Source organism: Miscanthus floridulus, chromosome 16, assembly GCF_019320115.1.
Source record: "Miscanthus floridulus cultivar M001 chromosome 16, ASM1932011v1, whole genome shotgun sequence".
NCBI lineage: Eukaryota > Viridiplantae > Streptophyta > Magnoliopsida > Poales > Poaceae > Miscanthus > Miscanthus floridulus.
Window position 1 is genome coordinate 81,051,064 of NC_089595.1, and position 19,045 is coordinate 81,070,108.

Here is a 19,045-nt window from a genome sequence, read left to right on the forward strand (position 1 = left end):
TGATCGTAATTGTTCAATCAATCAGATGCCACCCAATGGAAAACTACATAATGTTCCATGTGTGTAGTTCTCTTTCTCTAATGATAACACTATATTATCTGAGTCCATTGAGTGAGCGGTGAATTTGGTAGCTGATTCTATTCACCCATCGTTTTTTATGATCATTATTTAAGGAAATCCTCGTATCCAAGTGACAACAGTTATCTGGGTTGAATCTAATGCAACCTTTTGGGTAAAACACATGGAAGGTACCAAAGGACAAGCCCGCCTTGAAAAACATTGCTGAAGAAGGATGACCGTGAGGTCTGAAGGTCAACGAAAGTTGTAAGTATACACCGACTGGAAAACAGTACACTACTCAGCAGGTTGAGCACAATTTGCCTTCATGGTGCAGTGGCGTAGTAATTTGGATTGACTTGCACTATCGCAAAATTAGCCTAGTTGGACTACTTTTGACATTGAGGCTTCCTTTCTACTGTCAATCAACAACTCATAAGCAAAATCTAAAATATATTGTGATGAGGACATCGCCAAGATGGAGTCGAGGATGACTCCAATTCGAGAAGGGGAGGATGATGAGGACATCGCCACGCTGGACACACCGATGCCATGGTCTTCCCCAAGTTGCAATTCATTCCCAACTCAGCTGCCATGTCGCCCTCGGATTCAGCAGACACGTCGTCACTGTTTCGGTCATAACTTTCTCATATGACATCGAAACTGGCCGTTCTTGGATGCGTTGGAAAGGGGACGACGATGCCGTCGTTTTGGATCTTGTCCCAGCTCTAGAAGGTCCATGGATCATTCTGTGTGACCACGGCAAGGTGCTACGTCACCTATTTGGGCCAACTTGGCCATGTATCGTGTCGGGCCTTAAGCCCAAGTTGTGGGCGCCCAACCCCTGGACGTCCCCAACCCTAGGTCGAGTCTTAGACTATAAACACAGCCGCCGCCGCTGCTACACAATTGGGTTTTTGTTTAGAGTTTAGTTTTCCATCGAGAAACTGAATCGTTCATTGTAACTGTGGTGACAAATCCTTTTACAGTGATCCAGGCCCCCGTTCTTGATCTCCTCCACTGTGTCGATTAGTCCTTTGGAACCGAGTTCTTGATTCCTCTATTGATATTCACGTCATTCATATTTGCAATTTCAGATTGCGTGTTTTACCTTCTTGCTTGTGCTCTTCGATTCGCTTGCAGGAAAAGCCTTCTTGGCGAGGTCAATCAAGTTGTGCTTGGTTGATAACCAACGGAGCAGTGGTGTAATGGTTGCAGGGTTTGAATCGTGTCTGATTTGAAGCCGGATCGCTAACGTTGAGATATCCACAAATCGAACTTACCGGCTACCTCTCGGAAGATCGGGCCTGTACTCATCATATTGTTTGACACTTTTCAAATTGTTCTCGACTCGCAAAGGCACAAATTGACTTGTAGAACACCTTGACTGCGCAAGCATTGTTGATATGAGAGGGCAAAAGCAAGGCACAAAAGGGTGCAAGGAGTCTTCTCTAGGGCATCTAAAGTATTAACAGTCATCACATTACCAACATGACCTGAACTACAAACACAACCTTCTAATATGAGAGATGATAGTAGTCAGCAGAGAAATCATAGATTATGTACCTCTCGGTAATTAGTCCCTATCCTACAAACTACTACTCTACTGTGCACAAATTTTGGTAGGCATTTTGATCCAAGAGTCCTTTAACTACTGACCAAAATTCAGCTCAAACGGACACCGTTTGACTATCTAAACAATTCATCTACCCAAACTGCTTTGTTCTAAAATTTTGGGACCGAACTATCAAAACATCTCTCAAATCTGATGTTTTATTCAACCGATCCTCAAACCAACTTAAGACATCGAAGTATCCTAAGCGAGGAATGAGATCACCAAGTTTTTGTGACAATCCAACCATGTTGATCCTCTAATCACTGGCTTAAAGATAACTGGTTGAGTGCTATGAAATCTCGACAATTTCCCCGCTTGTCTTTTCATTTGCTTCACACATTCGGAAGTGTGTTCATAGTCTTTAACTCTTTTTATGACAACGGTAGCTTTCTCGCTAAGGGTGGAGGCTAGGGTTTTCCTCATATGCTTCCCAAGGAACAACTTCAACCGTTGATGTGGGTACCAGCTCGATGATACACAAGCATTGAACTGGTGGGATGTTCTTGCAGGGCACAATGCATAGTTCATGTCGAGGGCAATCCTACTAGATAAGGAAATGTCTCTGATTACCCTTCTATACTTTATCCAATAGAGTCCTAAACAAATCCTTTGATAGCACCATATACATAATATTGCTGACTGAGACTAGGGATGTGCTTTCTCTAGCTCTTTACTTAGTTGATACAACATCCTACACTATTTGTGTGATTGTCCAAGATGGAATTGACTTGACATAGGGCTTGGAGAAGAAAGTAGTACTAGCATCTCTGATCGGCTTTGTTGTTTCTTTGCTTAGCATTGTTCTATGAGATCTAGCCTTTGTAGTTACCAAAGAGTAGTTACCTAGCTAGAGACTAACTTTCCTATCAGTAACTAAGTAGTTGTCTCTCAACATTAAAAAGGTTCCAAATCTTCACTCTTGATAATAAGAATTGTGGTCAAAGCATAAATAGATGGTCGCCATTGAAGTCAGTAGAAAGGGGTCACACTGAAGAAGGTTAGTTGATCATCTTGCACATAAAGGTCAAGGCTTGGATAGAAAACTCATAAGCACCAGGTGACCTACTATAGCACATAATATCCCTGGTCCATTTATCATTCGACTGATAACTTGCTTAGCCTTAAGTGTGGTGCACCTTTCTGATCCAACAGGAATGACATAAGTTGCTCACTAGATGACTGACGTCATTACCGGGACCATCAAGTAGATTCACTTGTCTACCACCTCTTGCAGTCTATTTATGTTCCTGTCAGTGACCTATCCTTCAAAGGTTTTCCTTTGGATGACTTTAGAAGGGAGTCCTATTGCATCTAGTTCGACATACAGATCTTCTAACAAGATAAGGAGAGATAACCATGGAGGAGCTCATGTGAAAATAACACATCAGTGCAGTTCGACAATGGATCATGACTAGGAACCTCGATACCAACGCGTGCCGAGCAGCACAGCCTTGTGTGTGCACCCACAGGGGCTCTCAGTTTCGTCGTGGCACCATAGATCGCTAACATGGCACTATTACTGAACATACAACCCAAAAGAATTCACACGTGGCACAAATTTGGTTGCATAGGAGCAAGCACCATGAGAAGAAGGGATAGCAAACAAAGGTAGTCACAATGTTAGGAATCAACAAGGAGGCGATCCAAAGATCAAAACACAGCGCAAGAGAACATAGCCTAATTGCCGAAGACAACTAAGCAAGGGACTCTTGCCTAATTTCCATATATGCCTTGTGCCCACCAAAGTGATTAGATTAACATGAGATTTGGTCTTACCGAGCAGCAACATGATATCAAGATTGATAAACATCTAGAGACTGGGAAGGGTTGGAGACAAAACAAACGAGATTCGAGAGACAGGGCCAATGCACTAACTAGGGATTCAGTTGATAAAATAATGACATGATCTACGAGGAAAAGGTACAAAAGCCAGGGTAGATAGCGATTAGCGTCCGCAATGGGTGACTCATAAGCTAGCTCTAAGCATTCTTTTTATATTTTAATGATATTGATCTCCGAAGTCACCGCTAAGTAATTGCTAGATGAAATGCCAGCAAGGGAAAAGAGAATGCCACCATATTTTGGATACAAGGTGGCGTATGCATGTGCTATCATATACAATCTCAACTCAGCTAGGCTTACATGACAACCAAACACATGAGGTTATATGATGGGGGTCGGACTTGAGCTGACCTCAGTCGGGCTAGTCGGTCGTACTAGGTAGCACTAGGGAAATGAATATGAGAAAATCCCCTTGTTGCCATTGAAATTTATAATAATTCCTTGGTTAACATTAAGAATTATATTGTTCCTTAACTGTCATTAATTCAAAAAATTTATCCCTTCATTGCCATCACCGTTGCATATAAGTGTTTTGTTTTCTTAATTGTCATCTATTTAGATAATTTGTTTCTCTAATTGCTACTATGGGGGGTATGACCCTAGATACCCACGGCAGACCACATGGGTTGCACCCTCAGGGGTGGCCTATCCCACAAGACGAAGCCTTGCGGGGCACGACTCTACTCAACGCCTCCCGCAAGACATCTAGAAGATATCCTAAAGATACTATGAGATCTGTTAGGATATGTATGATCCTAAGATTCCTATAATTAGTTATTACTTTCTGGTTATCTCTCAGATCTAACCGACTTGTAACCCTACTCCCCGGACTATATAAGGCAGGCAGGGACCCCTCCAAACTTACGCAATATCATACGATAGCTAATATAAACCAACAGACCACAGGAGTAGGGTATTACATCATACTGATGGCCTAAACCTATCTAACTCATGTGTCTCTGTTGCCTTCTTGTTCTTGATCACATGCTTCTCTACCGATCAATCTACCTTTGTGGGATACCCCTCAAAGGACTACCAATGATATTCTATCGACAGTTGATGCGCCAGGTAGGGGCTTGCGTGTTGTTTCCCTATCAAACAAGACGGCAATTTCTATAGGCTCTTTGTCCCTCCTGCAACCCGGCTAGATCTTCATGGTTGGGTCAATTTCATGGATCATCAATGCTGATGGAGTCGGAGAGCTCCTTGAGCCGACACAGATCGATTCTGCACCGATCACCCCCGCACCGGCAATAGCAGATTTGATCTCGGAACCTCCTCTGAGGTCGCCTTCATTAATGACTCGCCACTCACTTCCTCGCTACTAGAGGAGGCAGATTAACAATGACGATCTGATCGCATCTATCGATCAGGTTGGTCTAAAGCTCGCCGATTATCTCTCCATCGTCGAATTGGCTCTAGACACTCTGGTCCATCATCGAATTGGCTCTGGACACTCTGGTCCAGCGTTGACCACCCACTGATCTAGATCTGCTAGAGGCTGCTCGAAAGACTCTAGGAGTTGTGGCTCTGCCCTTTGGGCTCGCCAACGCCGCTGCCACCTTCTGAGATGCCCTAAGGGGCAAATTCACCGACAAGGTGGGAGACATCCATCCTCTCGCCGACCAGATCGCTGACCAGTCTCCGTCAGCCATCAACATGCTCCACGTTAGCCGATACTCTAGAGCATCCCTCCAGACCATCCTGGAGGAGAATCCAGACTCTGGGTCCCAAGGCTCTATGGAGACCCTCGCCGAAACCTTCACCGAGCAACTTCCTCTCCCTCCTTTCTAGGGTGGCACGATCTTCAATGTCAGTGTCGACAGCCCCCTTGGAATGGTGAGACAGAGGAGGAACGCATCGCTCGTGAGAACTAGAACATCAACCGCGCACAATGTCGAGCAAACGAGAATGCCCTTGCGATGGCTGAGCAGTAGCTCGACTCGCAAGGAAGGCCACTCTAGCACAACCTCAATGATGAGTTTCTCCACGTTGATGGCCATGACATCTACAAGACTCCAAGCGCCAACCTGGTCATGGCCACCAATGAGCTCGCCCCGCTACCACAGACACCAGAGGTCGGTAAGGTTGCCGCAATGCTTAAAGCGGTGCATTGTTAGGTCAATGAGATCCACCAAGAACAGAGACCTTCATACTCCACAACTTCGATTCACCAATCAGTCGCCACAAGATCCAATCGCCGCCCAAGTTGCTTCACCGACTAGCGCTGTAATGACAGGCAACCCCTCTAGGGCAGAGCTAGGGGCAACCGTATAGAACATCACCGCTAACTTGACCAGGAGGTCGACTAGGACGTCCGAGTGCACCTCAACAATCTTCGAGATACATGACGATGCATCAACGAACGCCGCTTCGTTCACCATGAAGACGAAGTACGCCGCCGCCATGAGTACGAGTAAGAGTACGGTAACCCAGACTCAGCTCTCGTGCCACTCACCATCATGCTCACACCAGCTGCCATGAGCTAGTTTACAAGCCTTGTCCCGGACTCCATCGGATCTTAGGAAGAGCTGAAAAAAGTCTTCACCAACAATTACATGGCTACATGTACTCGGCCAGGCACCAAGCATGACCTGAACCGCATCAACCAAAAGCCATCTGAGCTCCTTCACAGCTACATCCGACATTTTCTAAGATGAGGAATTCTATTTCAAACATCATGGAAGCCGTGGTCATCACCGCCTTCATCTGAGGACTCCATCATCGCGAGCTTCGCTCCAAGTTCAACCATAAGCCACCCAATAGGATTGGCGAGATGATCACAACCGCCAACCAGTATGCTGACGCCGAGGAAGCCGAGGTGCACTTCAATGAGGATGCAGGCACTTATCGCCCAACATGCTGCTACGACGACTGCCCCAACGACCGACGCCACAACGACCGCCGCTTCGACGACCACAGTTACCATCGTGACAGCGGTCGTGATTGGCCAGAAAGGCCCAAGTCTGGTCAAAATCACCATCGCCGGCCAGACCACATCGTTGCTGCCATCAATGAACCTCGCGCCAAGTGCAACTACGACAAGTAGTACAAGATCCTTGATGGCCCATGCCCTCTCCATAAGAACACCAAGCACAAGATGAAGAACTGTCTCGATTTGGCTAAGGAGTTCTAGGACAAAAAGCTAGATGACAACACCAATGATGGAGCTAGAGGTCGCCGACCACCTGGGGGCAATAACAATGCCTTTTAGGACCACGACAAGGTGGTCACCACTATCTTCGGTGGCCTCGCCTCCATTGAGAGCAAAAGAGAATGGAAGCTCACCGCAGGGCGGGTGCTCGTTGTCACTACAGAAGACGCCGCCGCTAACCCCAGCTATCGCCCATGGTCCGAGGTCCCCATCACATTCAGTAGAGCTAACTAGTGGGCAGACATTCCCTACATAGGGCGGTTCCCCCTTGTCCTCGATGCAACTGTCTAGAAGGTACTTTTTAGAAAAGTGCTCATCGATGGTGGGAGTGCTCTGAATCTCCTTTTCACCAGAGCCCTAAAGGAGCTGGGCCTCGGGTTAGCAGATCTCACACCCTCTAACTCCTCCTTTTGGGGTGTGGTACCTGGCAGGGCCTCCAAACTGCTGGGAGAGATCACCCTACCAGTACAGTTCAGTACAACAAGCAACTACCACATCGAGCACATCAACTTCTACATCACCGACTTCAACACCACCTACCATGCCATACTTGGCCGGCCAGCTCTTGCCAAGTTCATGGTTGTACCACACTACATGTATCTAGTGCTGGAGATGCCTTTGCTTGCAGGAGTTCTGGCCTTGCGGGCCAACCTCTCCATCACCTATGCCTGCGAGATAGAGAGTCTTGCCCTCGCCGAAGCCACTGACCTCTCCATCCAGATAGCCAGTGTGGTCACCGAAGCCAAGACGTTGCCCGCCGACGACATGGAGATCCCAGAGCTGGAGCCTCCCTGTGCCTCCGCCAAGTCCAAGGAAATAAAGGAGGTCAGCCTCAGCCTCGACGACCCCTCCAAGACCGTAAAGATTAGGGCTCACCTTGACCCCAAATAGGAAACCCCGCTCATCTCCTTCCTACGTGCCAACACTGACGTGTTTGCTTGGAAACCTATAGACATGCTGGGGGTACCACGGGAGAAGATCAAGCACTCCTTGAATGTATCGCCGACCGCCAAACCGATCAAGCAGAAACTCCTCCGATTCATGCCAAACAAGAAAGAGGCTATTAGGGTAGAAATAAAACAGCTCTTAGCTACCGGATTTATAAAAGAAGTGTATCATCCTGAGTGGTTAGCAAACCCTGTTCTCGATCAAAAAAAGAATAAAGAATGGAGAATGTACGTTGATTACACTAATCTTAACAAATAGTACCCTAAAGACCCCTTCGGTTTGCCTCGGATTGACGAGGTTGTAGACTCCACCACTGGCTATGAACTATTGTCCTTCCTTGACTGTTACTCCAGCTATCACCAGATCTCCCTCAAGAAAGAAGACCAGATCAAGACGTCATTCATCATGCCCTTCGGTGCGTATTGCTACACCACCATGTCCTTCGGACTCAAGAATGCTAGGGCGACTTATGAAAGGGCTATCCAGATGTGCCTCGATCAATAGATTAGCCGCAACATCAAAGCTTACATCGATGATGTGGTCATCAAGTCCAAGACCACCGATGATCTTATTGCTGACCTCGAAGAAATGTTCGCCAACCTAAAAATGTACCGATGGAAGCTGAATCCTTCAAAGTACATCTTTGGAGTTCCATCTGGTATACTCCTAGGCTACATTGTTAGTGCACAAGGCATCGAGCCCAATCCTAATAAGGTCTCCACCATCACCAACATGAAATGGCCAACATGCGTCAAGGATATACAGAAGCTTATAGGCTGCATGGCTGCCTTAAGCCGCTTCATATCGCGCCTCAGCAAAAAAGGGCTACCTTTCTTTAAATTCCTCAAGGGATCCAAGCGCTTTTCCTAGTCGGAGGAGGCAAACACAACTTTTGAGCAACTCAAGTTGTTCCAAACAAAGCCTCCTATCATGACGGCGCCATGGCCAGATGAAACTCTCCTGATCTATATCGCCGCTACTTCTCATGTCATCAGCACAGCCATTGTGGCCGAACATGAGGAGGCTGGGCACGCCTATAAGGTGCAACGTCCAGTATATTTCATCAGCAAGGTTCTTAATGAGCCCAAGACTCATTATCCTCAGTTCCAGAAGCTGTTGTACATCGTCCTGATCACATCGCGCAAGCTCCGTCACTACTTCGAGTATTACAAGATCGTCGTGGTCACCGAGTACCCTCTAGGGGACATCCTCCACAACAAAGAGGCCAATGGCCATATCATCAAGTGGGCTATTGAGCTCGGCACTTACTCCATTGAATTTAGAAGCAGGCCTACCATCAAGTCTCAGGCGCTTATGGATTTCGTCGCTGAGTGGACCGAGATACAAGAGCCCATCGCCACCACCTGCCCCGAGCACTAGGTGATGTACTTCAATGGCACCCTCAACATCAATGGAGCAGGTGTGGGCATTCTGTTCATTACGTTGACCAAGGATAAACTCTGATACGTTCTCCGGATACACTTTTCGGCCTCCAACAATGCCACCGAATACGAAGCATGTCTCCACGGACTCCGTATAGCTGTTGAGCTTGGGGTCAAATGCCTAATGGTATACAGGGACTTCACGCTGGTCATCAACTAGCTCAATAAAGACTGGTCTTGCTCCAGTGAGAAGATGGATGCATATTACATCGAAATCAGGAAGCTTGAAGGGAAATTCTACGGTATCGAATACCACCACGTGGTACGCGATCAAAATCAGCTCACCGATCACTTATCCAAGTTAGGCTCCTCTAGCACTATGATCTCGCCAAGGGTCTTCATTCAAGATCTTCTAGCGCCATCCATTAAGGAAGAAAAGGAAGTTCCCCCCGCCGAGCAGCTAGTACTTACGGTACTTTTGCCAGCCGCCGATTGGAGGGAATAGTTCATCAAGTGCCTCTCCAGTGCTGAAGTACCTACCAATAAGACTGAAACCGAATGCCTAATCCATCGAAGCAAGTATTACATGTTGGTGGACGGCAACTTGATGAGGAAAAGTGCCAAGGAAGGGATTCTGCAAAAATGCATCACCCAAAAAGACGGAGTGAAGCTACTTCTCAAAATTCACTTTGGTTCCTACAGCAACCACGTAGCCTCGAGAACATTGGTTAGCAAAGCTTTTCGAGCTAGTTTTTACTGGCCTACGGCCATCTCCGATGCAGAAGACCTCATCCGACGTTGTGAAGGATGCCAATTTTTCACCAAGCAAATACACGTGCTGGCACAAGAGCTACAGACCATCCCAGCTTCCTGGCCCTTCGCATGCTAGGGACTGGACATGATTGGTCCTTTCAAGCCAGCGCTAGGTGGCTTCCGATACATATACGTCGCCATTGATAAGTTCTCTAAGTGGATCGAGTATAAACCGCTCGTCTCGGCTACTGCAAAGAAAGCAGTCGAGCTCTTCGAAGACATCATCCGTAGATTCGGTCTCCCGAACAGCATCATCACCGATCTTGGAACTACATTTACTAGCCATCACTTTTGGGACTTCTGCGAAGACCGATGCATCTCCGTCAAGTATGTCTCCGTTGCCCATCCTCGAGCCAACAGCCAGGTCGAATGGGCGAACGGCATGATCCTTGATGCCCTCAAAAAGAGGCTATATCAGAAAGAAGAAAAGCATCCGAGCAGATGGCTCAAGGAGCTACCAGCTGTAGTCTAGGGACTGTGCACTAGTCGCAGTACTGGTGTGTCACCATATTTCTTGGTCTATGGCTCAGAAGCCATACTACCAGCGGATATTGCCTTCCGAGCACCTAGGGTGGAAAATTATGATGAAGAGCAAGCCGCAACTGTTCGGACAAAGGACGTTGATAGGGCCAAGGAAGAACGCCTAATCACCTGCGTCTGCACAGCCAAATATCTAGAAGGCTTGCGGAGGTACTACAACCGCAACATCAAAGGTCGTTCATTTGCTGTTGGCGACCTTGTTCTCCGCAGAAAACAAAAAACCGAAGGGATGCATAAGCTCTCCTCCCCCTTGGAAGGGCCTTACATCGTCAAAGAGGTTACCCGACCAGGGTCTTATCGCCTATGTGACTTAGACAGAATCGATGTCCCCAACTCATGGTACATCAAACACCTCATACGTTTCTATCCTTGAAACACCCTAGATATGTACCCTCTACTTTATGATGAATAAAGTTTTGGTCTCCGCAATTTATCTCCATTATGATTTAATCTACACTTATGGTCGCCGAGCTTTCAGCTACTCCATAACAAACTCCAATATGAAATCGCCATAACTGCACTGACCACGTTTCTCCAAATCTCCAACGTTTTCGCCGAACAAGTTTCTCCAAATCGCCGAACACGTTTTCTCCGAATCGCTGAACACGTTTTCTCCAAATCGCCAGCGTATTTCGCCACACGTTTTCTTCAAATCACCACACGTTTTCTCCAAATCGCCAACGTATTTTGCCACACGTTTTCTCCAAATCGCCAACGTATTTCGCCACACATTTTCTCCAAATCGCCGAACACTTTGCTCCAAATCTCCAAGATGTTTCGCCGATCAGCGAGTAGCGTACATTCTGTTCTGTTCTCTTCGGAGATGACCTAGTTTTCGATCTCTCCCTACACGTGCCACGGGCTCCGTGCTCTGTATTATGGGTGGTCGACTGTGGTTCCTTGGTCACGCTTGTTCCTCCTACACATGCACGGGCTCCGCACTTGACGTTATGGACTATGGGCTAGCTGAGGCCATAGGGGTTAGTAGCAAACTAACTGCTCGGACTCTACTCATACTACGTATAAATACGTTATGGTCAAAACTATGAAGTTTTTTTCAACGAAATACAAGCAAACTACATACACATGCACCATATAACATTTATCACATACATAAATGTTTTTTGCGCTTTTGCGCGTTCTAACTACACTGTCAAGATATTACAGATGATAATCTCCGAGCAGATCATCGAGCTCCGCCATCACCGTTCGTCTCGCCGAATAGGTCTATATCGACGGCCAGCTTCTTCGCTGCGTCCTCCACCTCATCCTCCAGCTGCTGGGTCTCCATCTCGCTCAGCCCTTCGGCGAACCCGCCCCCTATCGCCTGAAGGTCGATGGCTGGGTAGTGGAACCGAACCACCACAAGGGCGTGAGTAGCGACGGTCACAATGGCGTCGCGGTTGAAGCTCTTGAAGTTCTCCCACGCTGCCTTGCACCTCTAGATGATGGTGTCCGAACGTTGCCGCCTGCCGTCGGGCTAAGGAGCCGGTTCTAGGTCAATGCAGTCGAGCACCAGTTTAATTGAGGCGACTATTGCATCGAAGTTATCCCTTTGGGTCCTAGCCTCATGCACCAGTACATCAAACTATGCCTTGGCTTTATTACGGTAGCCTACAAGTGTTACAATGTTCCATCATACAAGAAAACTACTTCAACAGTAACTCCGACCAGGAAGTATCCACCTTTCAGCTCATCGGCCAGTTTGTCTGCTCGCTCTGACTCCTTCGCCTTCTCCTGTCGGAGTTGTTTGATGGCCTGGCGCAGTTGGCCGAGCTCCACGTCTTGCTCTACAAGCACAACAGTTATCACCAAAAATATGGTTGTTCAGCAATACAAAGTACATTCGCCGATATACCATACCTGCTTTCTGCTTGAATACACTTCTGAGCTGTTTAGATTTCTGTTTCAACTGCTCAGAGGCACCCCTCAGTTGTTCAGAGATAGTGGCCAACTGCTCGGACTTGCTCTGCAGCTGCTCGGACGCAGCCGCCAGTTGTTCAGACAGAACCCCCCTCTGATATTCCAGGTCCTGCGCATTGGACTCTGCAAGGTCTCGCTCGCATTGGGCTCTCTGGATGTTTCTCTCCGAGAGGTTCATCGCCTCCTTGAGTTTTTCGTTCTCCTCGGTGAGGGGCTCCATCCTCTTTATCAGCTGGTGTCGCTGCTCGGTAGTCTGAGTCATCCCCTGCAAATGCACAATAATAATGACGAACTCCAATCTCCAACATTATAGTTGAGCATTCTAGATGCAGTACTGACCTCAATTTGTTTCATTACTCCGGCGACGGCGGATTTTAGTCTCCTCATCTCCCTGGTGGTGTCTTCCTCCTCGATAACCACCACCTCGTCACCGCGCTTGCGGAGGATTCGGATGGATTGGAGTCCAGGTTCAGCATGCTCGATCTTTTCCACCTCGTCCTCTTCCGCCATAGCTTGAGGCACCACCAGGGGCTCCGTGGCCGGACAGCGGGTCTGACCATCCCTGGCGACGCCTCAGGGGGCGTCATTTGCTCCTCAGCTGCCACCGACTTTGCCACCCCAGACTCTGGCGCATCGATGGCAACTCTAGCTTCTGCTCCCGAAGACCCAACGGTTCCCGTCGTTGCCTTGGGTATCGTCGCCGACTCATCTGCTGCTGGCGCCAATTGTTCGACGCCGCCAAGTCCACCGCGGCGGCGGTTGACTCTTCCTCCGGCTGCCGAGCACTCGGGGACTCCGGGACGGGAGCCGCCGGCGTTGCCTCCACCCTGGGTTCAGCCCTCAGCTATTCGACAGTCTGGACTGGCGGGGTCCGATCCTCCGTACACTTTGCACTGCATCAGATCGGCTCGTCAGTCGCCAGAAAAGTTAAGAAACTATAGTAAAGTAACTCCAAGACAAGGATACTTATGGTTTAGTCTGCCGGTTTAATTTCTTGAACCGGCGGTGCCTGCCCGAGCCTCCAGGCGCAGCCGTGGGGTCGACTCCCGTGCTCTGGGGGGAGGTCCCGCCTCCTCCACAGTCGACCTCTGTTCTGCCTGCCGCTCTAGGACCCTCTCCGCCTGTCGCTCTGGGTTTACCTCCGCCTATTGCTCGGGGGCTCCCGTCGCTTGCCCCGCAGGGACTCCCGTCGTCTGCTGTGCGGGGACTTCCCTCGTCTGTTGTTCGAGGACTTCTTCGCCTCCCCTTGATTGATCCTCCACGCGCGTGCTGCGCGGCGGCTCCTGGTATCCACAAGTCTGTCGACAGCTACTGAGCGGTAATGGCAAAGAAGAGATAAAAATGGACAGTTAAGGAATGCTATAATTTTTTATAGCAATCAAAGAATCATTCAGCGTGCTCACTGGTTGGTTTCTGGGCTGATAAGCTCGGCTGGTGCTGGTTTATTATGAGAGAAAAATATTGTATCATGGCTGATAAGCCCTGGCTGAAACCAACAAACGAACAGGCTGATTATAAGTTTCGATGGCCAGAAGGAAATTCTCTCCAAAACAGCCCCCAGAAAGGCGGCGGCTAGAAAATTTTGGAGTTTTTCCCTGATCCAAATGGGCTGAAGTTTCCAAAGCCTGGCTGAAAACATGTTCCGACCTTGGCCAGCTCGTACGCATCGGCATCGCGTCGCGCCCGCCGCTCTCCCCGAATTTTTTATTTTTTAGCCTTTTTTGAAAAATATTTACAAATAAACCCCTGGTGGTTTGATTTTCGTTTATGGACCCTGACCTCGGTGCTATGGCTTTTGGCGTCGAGGAAACACCGAGGTCTTGGCGAGGCGTCGGACGTAGTGGTGACCTGACGTCGACGTGGACAAGGTCTCAGCGCCGTAGATCTTTACGCTGAGCTCGGTGCCGTAGATCTTGGCGCCGAGCTGTTACTCTATAGATCTTGGTGTTTGAAATAAAACAAGTATAAATGTTTCGAGTAACATGTAACAACATTATTGTGGTTCAACGGGTTAGGACGCGCGTGAATTGCCTCAAACCCCAAAGCTGTATCTTTTTTGCTACATTTTTAATAAGCACCCCAACGCGTTGAGGGCTTCTGCGGCGGCCCGTTTTCAGCCGCGTACGCATGCGGCGGCTGCAATCCCGTTTGTCGCTGCTGCCTTGCATGGAAACGAGAATAGTGACTTGTTGCGTACGTGTGTGTTCATTTTCTTATTTACTTCACAAATTTTTTTAGTGATCCATATGTTAGCTAAAAAATATACATAAATTACACAAAATACTATATATCGTTAGGAATATGTGATTGATTTTTTTAAAGCAGAATATTTGACATATGGATATGTGCAGCAGATCAATTAAAAGGTTTGACATATTCCTAACGAAAATTTACGTATGGCCAGACTTAATATGTCCACATATGGCCTTATTTACTTCACGGTTAAGTCTGGCCATATGTTTTAAAAAACCATATTAAGCTCTAGATTTCATCACAAAATACTATGTATCGTTAGGAATATTTGACATATGGATTTTTTTAGCAGGCTCGTCGGCTCGTGATGAACTGGGAACAGTAGCAGCAGGAGGAGGAGCCTCAGAGCTGAAGCTAAAAAGAATTCCAGCGTGTTCCCGATGCAGGTGAGGTACAACCACAGCATATTGGCCTGCAGGAAGAGATGCCCATTAGCATTTTGCAAGAAGAGACGCTCATTAGCATTTTGTACTGTACTGTATGAGGCAATCACCACGGGACAGATTGGTGGTGGCAGGAGCAATTTGTTTTTGGCTAGACATTCTATTCAGTCACTGTATTTTCAGTCTTTTAACTAGGCCACTAAAATAAGTGGATGCTGCTTTTCCAGTAGAAAACAAATCATGGATCAGTGGAAAATATATCTTTTGGTGTTGTTGCTTTCAGTTGCCATATGCTGTTTTCAGCAATAGTGCAACTGATTTGCAGTATCTCATTCCAGTTGATTGTGACTACAGCTTGATTCGATCTGCTTTGCATCTCAGCTTCGTACTACCAATAGCAATTGGTGACGGACTTGAAAAGACATTGCTCGATAAAAGACACCCGCCCATCTACCTAAAATGAGAAAAACTTTACTCGAGCGGACACAGAAAGGAGGGGACGAGCCGCCCGTGGAGGTTGCTAAAAAAATCAATCACATATTCCTAACAATACATAGTATTTTGTGTAATTTACGTTTATTTTTTAGCTAACATATGGATCACTAAAAAAATTTGTGAAGTAAATAAGAAACCAGTCACTATTCTCGTTTCCATGCTAAGGCAGCAGCGACAAACGGGATTGCGGCCGCGGCTGAAAACGGCCCGCCGCAGAAACCCGCAATGGCGTTGGGGTGCTTATAAAAATGTAGCAAAAAAAAATTTAGTGCTGGGGTTTAAACCTACGTCTTTAAGTTAAGTCATGCGCGGTCTAACAAGCTAAACCGCAATGACATTGTTGCATGTTACTTAAAACAATTATACTTGTTTCATTTCAAACGCCAAGGTTTATAGGGTAACAGCTTGGCGCCAAGAACTACGACGCCGAGCTCGACGCCAAGATCTATTGCGCCGAGGCCTTGTCTACGTCGGCGTCAGGTCACCGCCACGACCAACGCCTCGCCAAGACCTCGGCGCCATTGGGCTTGGCGCCAGACGTATTTCCTCGGTGTCAAAAGCTATAGCGCCGAGGTCAGAGTGCATAAACGAAAATCAAACCACTGGACCGTATAGGCCTGTTCGGTTGGCTGGTTCATATCGTTGCTAGTTCGTAAAGAAATACTGTTGGCTGGTTTGTGTGAGAGAAAAATACTATTTTGACTGGAAATTTACAATCTCCCCTGCCCTGCTTTGTCAACTTCAAAATAGTACGCGCTTCCGCCCCTCCTCCCCCCTGCTCCCCTCCCCTTCCCTTCCCCGCCGATGGAGCCCGCGGCCATGTCGAGATCCCCGTGCTCTATCACCTCGCCGGCCTCCCTATCGACCGCCCCGGTTCTCCCCGTACGCCTCGCCGTCCGGCCCCGCCGCCGCGCGCCTGCTTTCGTTGTGCCCTCCGGCAGGCCGCTCGTCGCGCGGCGCGCCGCGGCCGGAGACAAGTTCAAGGCCGAGACGCCCATAGAGAAAAGTCGATGACTGTACTTCCGCTTCTGCTTGCCATGCCTGTCGTTTCATTTGTATTTGTGTGTTTGCTGTTGCTTTTCGGACATGTTTAAGGGCTGTTTGGTTCGCCTGACAGCTAAATTTAGTAGCTTTTAGTCACTTTAGTAATTTTTTAACTAAACACTATGATTAAAAGCTACTAAAAAAGTTTTAGTCATCTCTAGTAATTCTGAAGTTACTAAAAGTGACTAAACCGTTTAGTAGCTACTAAAATTTAGTAGCTTGATCCAAACACCCCCTAATACTGATGTGTGTGCTTACTGGGGCGGTCGGCGGTGTGGTCCCCTTTCAGGATTCCCTCCCTTCCCAACTGTCATGGACATCAGCCAGATCCGTGACATCCTGCCACATAGGTGAGTCAATTATTGTGGGTGGTATTTGTTCATTTGTTCCTAGATTTTTCATTGTGGCTTACTATGTGCCTAGATTTGCTTAGCAGATGTCTAAAAATGTGCCAAATGAAGGTACAGAACTTCTTAATTAGAATATTAGGGCTTTGTCAGTAAAAATGCATGACTTGTATGTTGTAAACGGGTTGTTATATTTTTTAGCCTAAGAATTAAATTCTGATCATGTGATTTAAATGTATACTGTATTGCTTTGAATTTTTAACAAACTTCCTACCTATAAAACTGACTATTTGTCTGACTTCCCTCCTCTGATGGATTCACCCCTCTTTACCAGTCATGTGGATTGTGAAAATGAAATAAATAAATAACTCCGCACCACTGTCATGAAAAGATAATATTAACATTTCTTAAAGAATTGTTATATCGTTGATTATGACCAAATGGTGCCCTTTCTGGCTTTGGTTGTAAGTGTGCTCTTGACCAATGCTCTGAAGAAAACTGTTCAGAGCTGTCTATTTGCATACGGAAATGTTCAAGTTAGCCTAGCTACTGCACATTTCAAGCCTTCTAAGTTTCTTTTTGAACGGTGAATGCCACTAAATTTTTAGGCTAAAGTGATGCAACTAGATTTTTTTGTTTCAAATTTTGTTCTTATGGTCATGATTTTTTTATTAGTAAAATTATCATACAAGAGATATTTGTAGTCAAGTTTCAATTTGGAAGACCATACAAGCCAAGTTGCACGATGTAAAATTGAACGTACTACGTGCTTTTTTGTGTATTCCCTAGCCATAGTGATGATGCTACATAGGTGAGTGAGTAGGGTGCTCGTTGGTTCCCATAGTTTTCAAATAAATGGAGTCTATCTACTAAACTTGTTTACTGACTCCCTCTAATCTAGCCATAGAACTCTTAAGTAATCTTGTTACCATATCACAAAAGCAAAGGAAATCATATAGGATCATTTTTATCATATACATATGCATATAAAGATCGGTCAATGGAAGATCCTGCTACCACCAGCTGCCACCGGCCACCACCACCATTTTTTGTTTTTGTAAGCAGTGAAGATACTCAACTTTCCAGCTTTTTGTGTTTAAGTGCCTGTATTCTTTGTTGATATGCATGTAGGTTCCCGTTCCTTCTGGTTGACAGAGTTATTGATTACAAACCAGGAGAATATGCTGTTGCAATCAAGAATGTGACAATAAATGATAACTTCTTCCCAGGGCATTTCCCTGAACGACCCATAATGCCTGGCGTTCTCATGGTTGAGGTATATGATATTCTCGTTATTTTTCCTTTTTTGATACCTATATTGCCTACTGAGATGCAATTGTTTCATCATTATTGACGTGTAGATTAAATTGGTGTTGCATCACCATACATTTTTCTGAAACTATACTGGTCGAAATCTTAGAGTGCCACACTTTTTGGTCTAATTCAGAACAAGTTTAGTTGAATTCACCATTCACATGTGTACTATGAATTGATGAATGCTAGACCATTGGTGCTGGATCTTGTCATTCAGTAGCTCTATTCCAGCATTTTCATACCTTCTAAAAGTGAAGCTACTGATGTCAATCAAACACATAGTTTCAGATTGTTGCAGAGTTAATAAACTGACGTAGACAATCAACTGCAAGTTATATTTATAAGGGATTAGTATGACACAGGTCTTTGTGTTTACATATAGGATGTAAGCTAAGGTAGTAGGCATGGTAATTCTGCTGCTTGATGCATTTTGGAATAACAATAGAATAGAAGGTCCAATCTTTGATATACAAGTTTATGTATGCGTCATCTGTTCTGGTCTGTGTTTCTTCTGAAGAAACACAGAGCAGAACAGATTTCTGATTAACTGGAGAAACACAGAGCAGAACACATTTCTGATTAACTGGTATGAGACAATTGTTTACCATGATTTGCTGGCAATGGCCCAGGTTGGTGGAATAGTGATGTTGCAGCCTGAAGTAGGTGGATCTCGAGAGAACTTCTTTTTTGCGGGGATTGATAAAGTAAGGTTTCGGAAGCCTGTGATTGCTGGAGACACCTTGATCATGAGAATGACTCTGATCAAGCTGCAGAAGAGATTTGGAATTGCAAAGATGGAAGGGAAAACTTACGTTGGTGCCGACCTAGTATGCGAAGGAGAGTTATTGATGGCTACTGGATCAGAGTGAAGGCAGAAGACACATCAATACTGGATCAGAGTGAAGGCAGGAGACCTAGTATTGCAGTTTTTATTG

At 46.5% G+C, this 19,045-nt stretch overlaps 1 protein-coding gene across 1 annotated transcript; it reads left to right on the plus strand.

Annotated features, from left to right (window-relative positions):
• Positions 1–16,209: 16,209 nt before the first annotated feature.
• On the plus strand, positions 16,210–18,979 carry LOC136514288 (uncharacterized). Its single transcript, XM_066508273.1, has 4 exons — positions 16,210–16,411; positions 16,739–16,799; positions 17,928–18,072; positions 18,704–18,979. Exons 1-4 carry the CDS (start codon positions 16,210–16,212, stop codon positions 18,977–18,979), a joined length of 684 nt encoding a protein of 227 aa, XP_066364370.1.
• Positions 18,980–19,045: the final 66 nt, after the last annotated feature.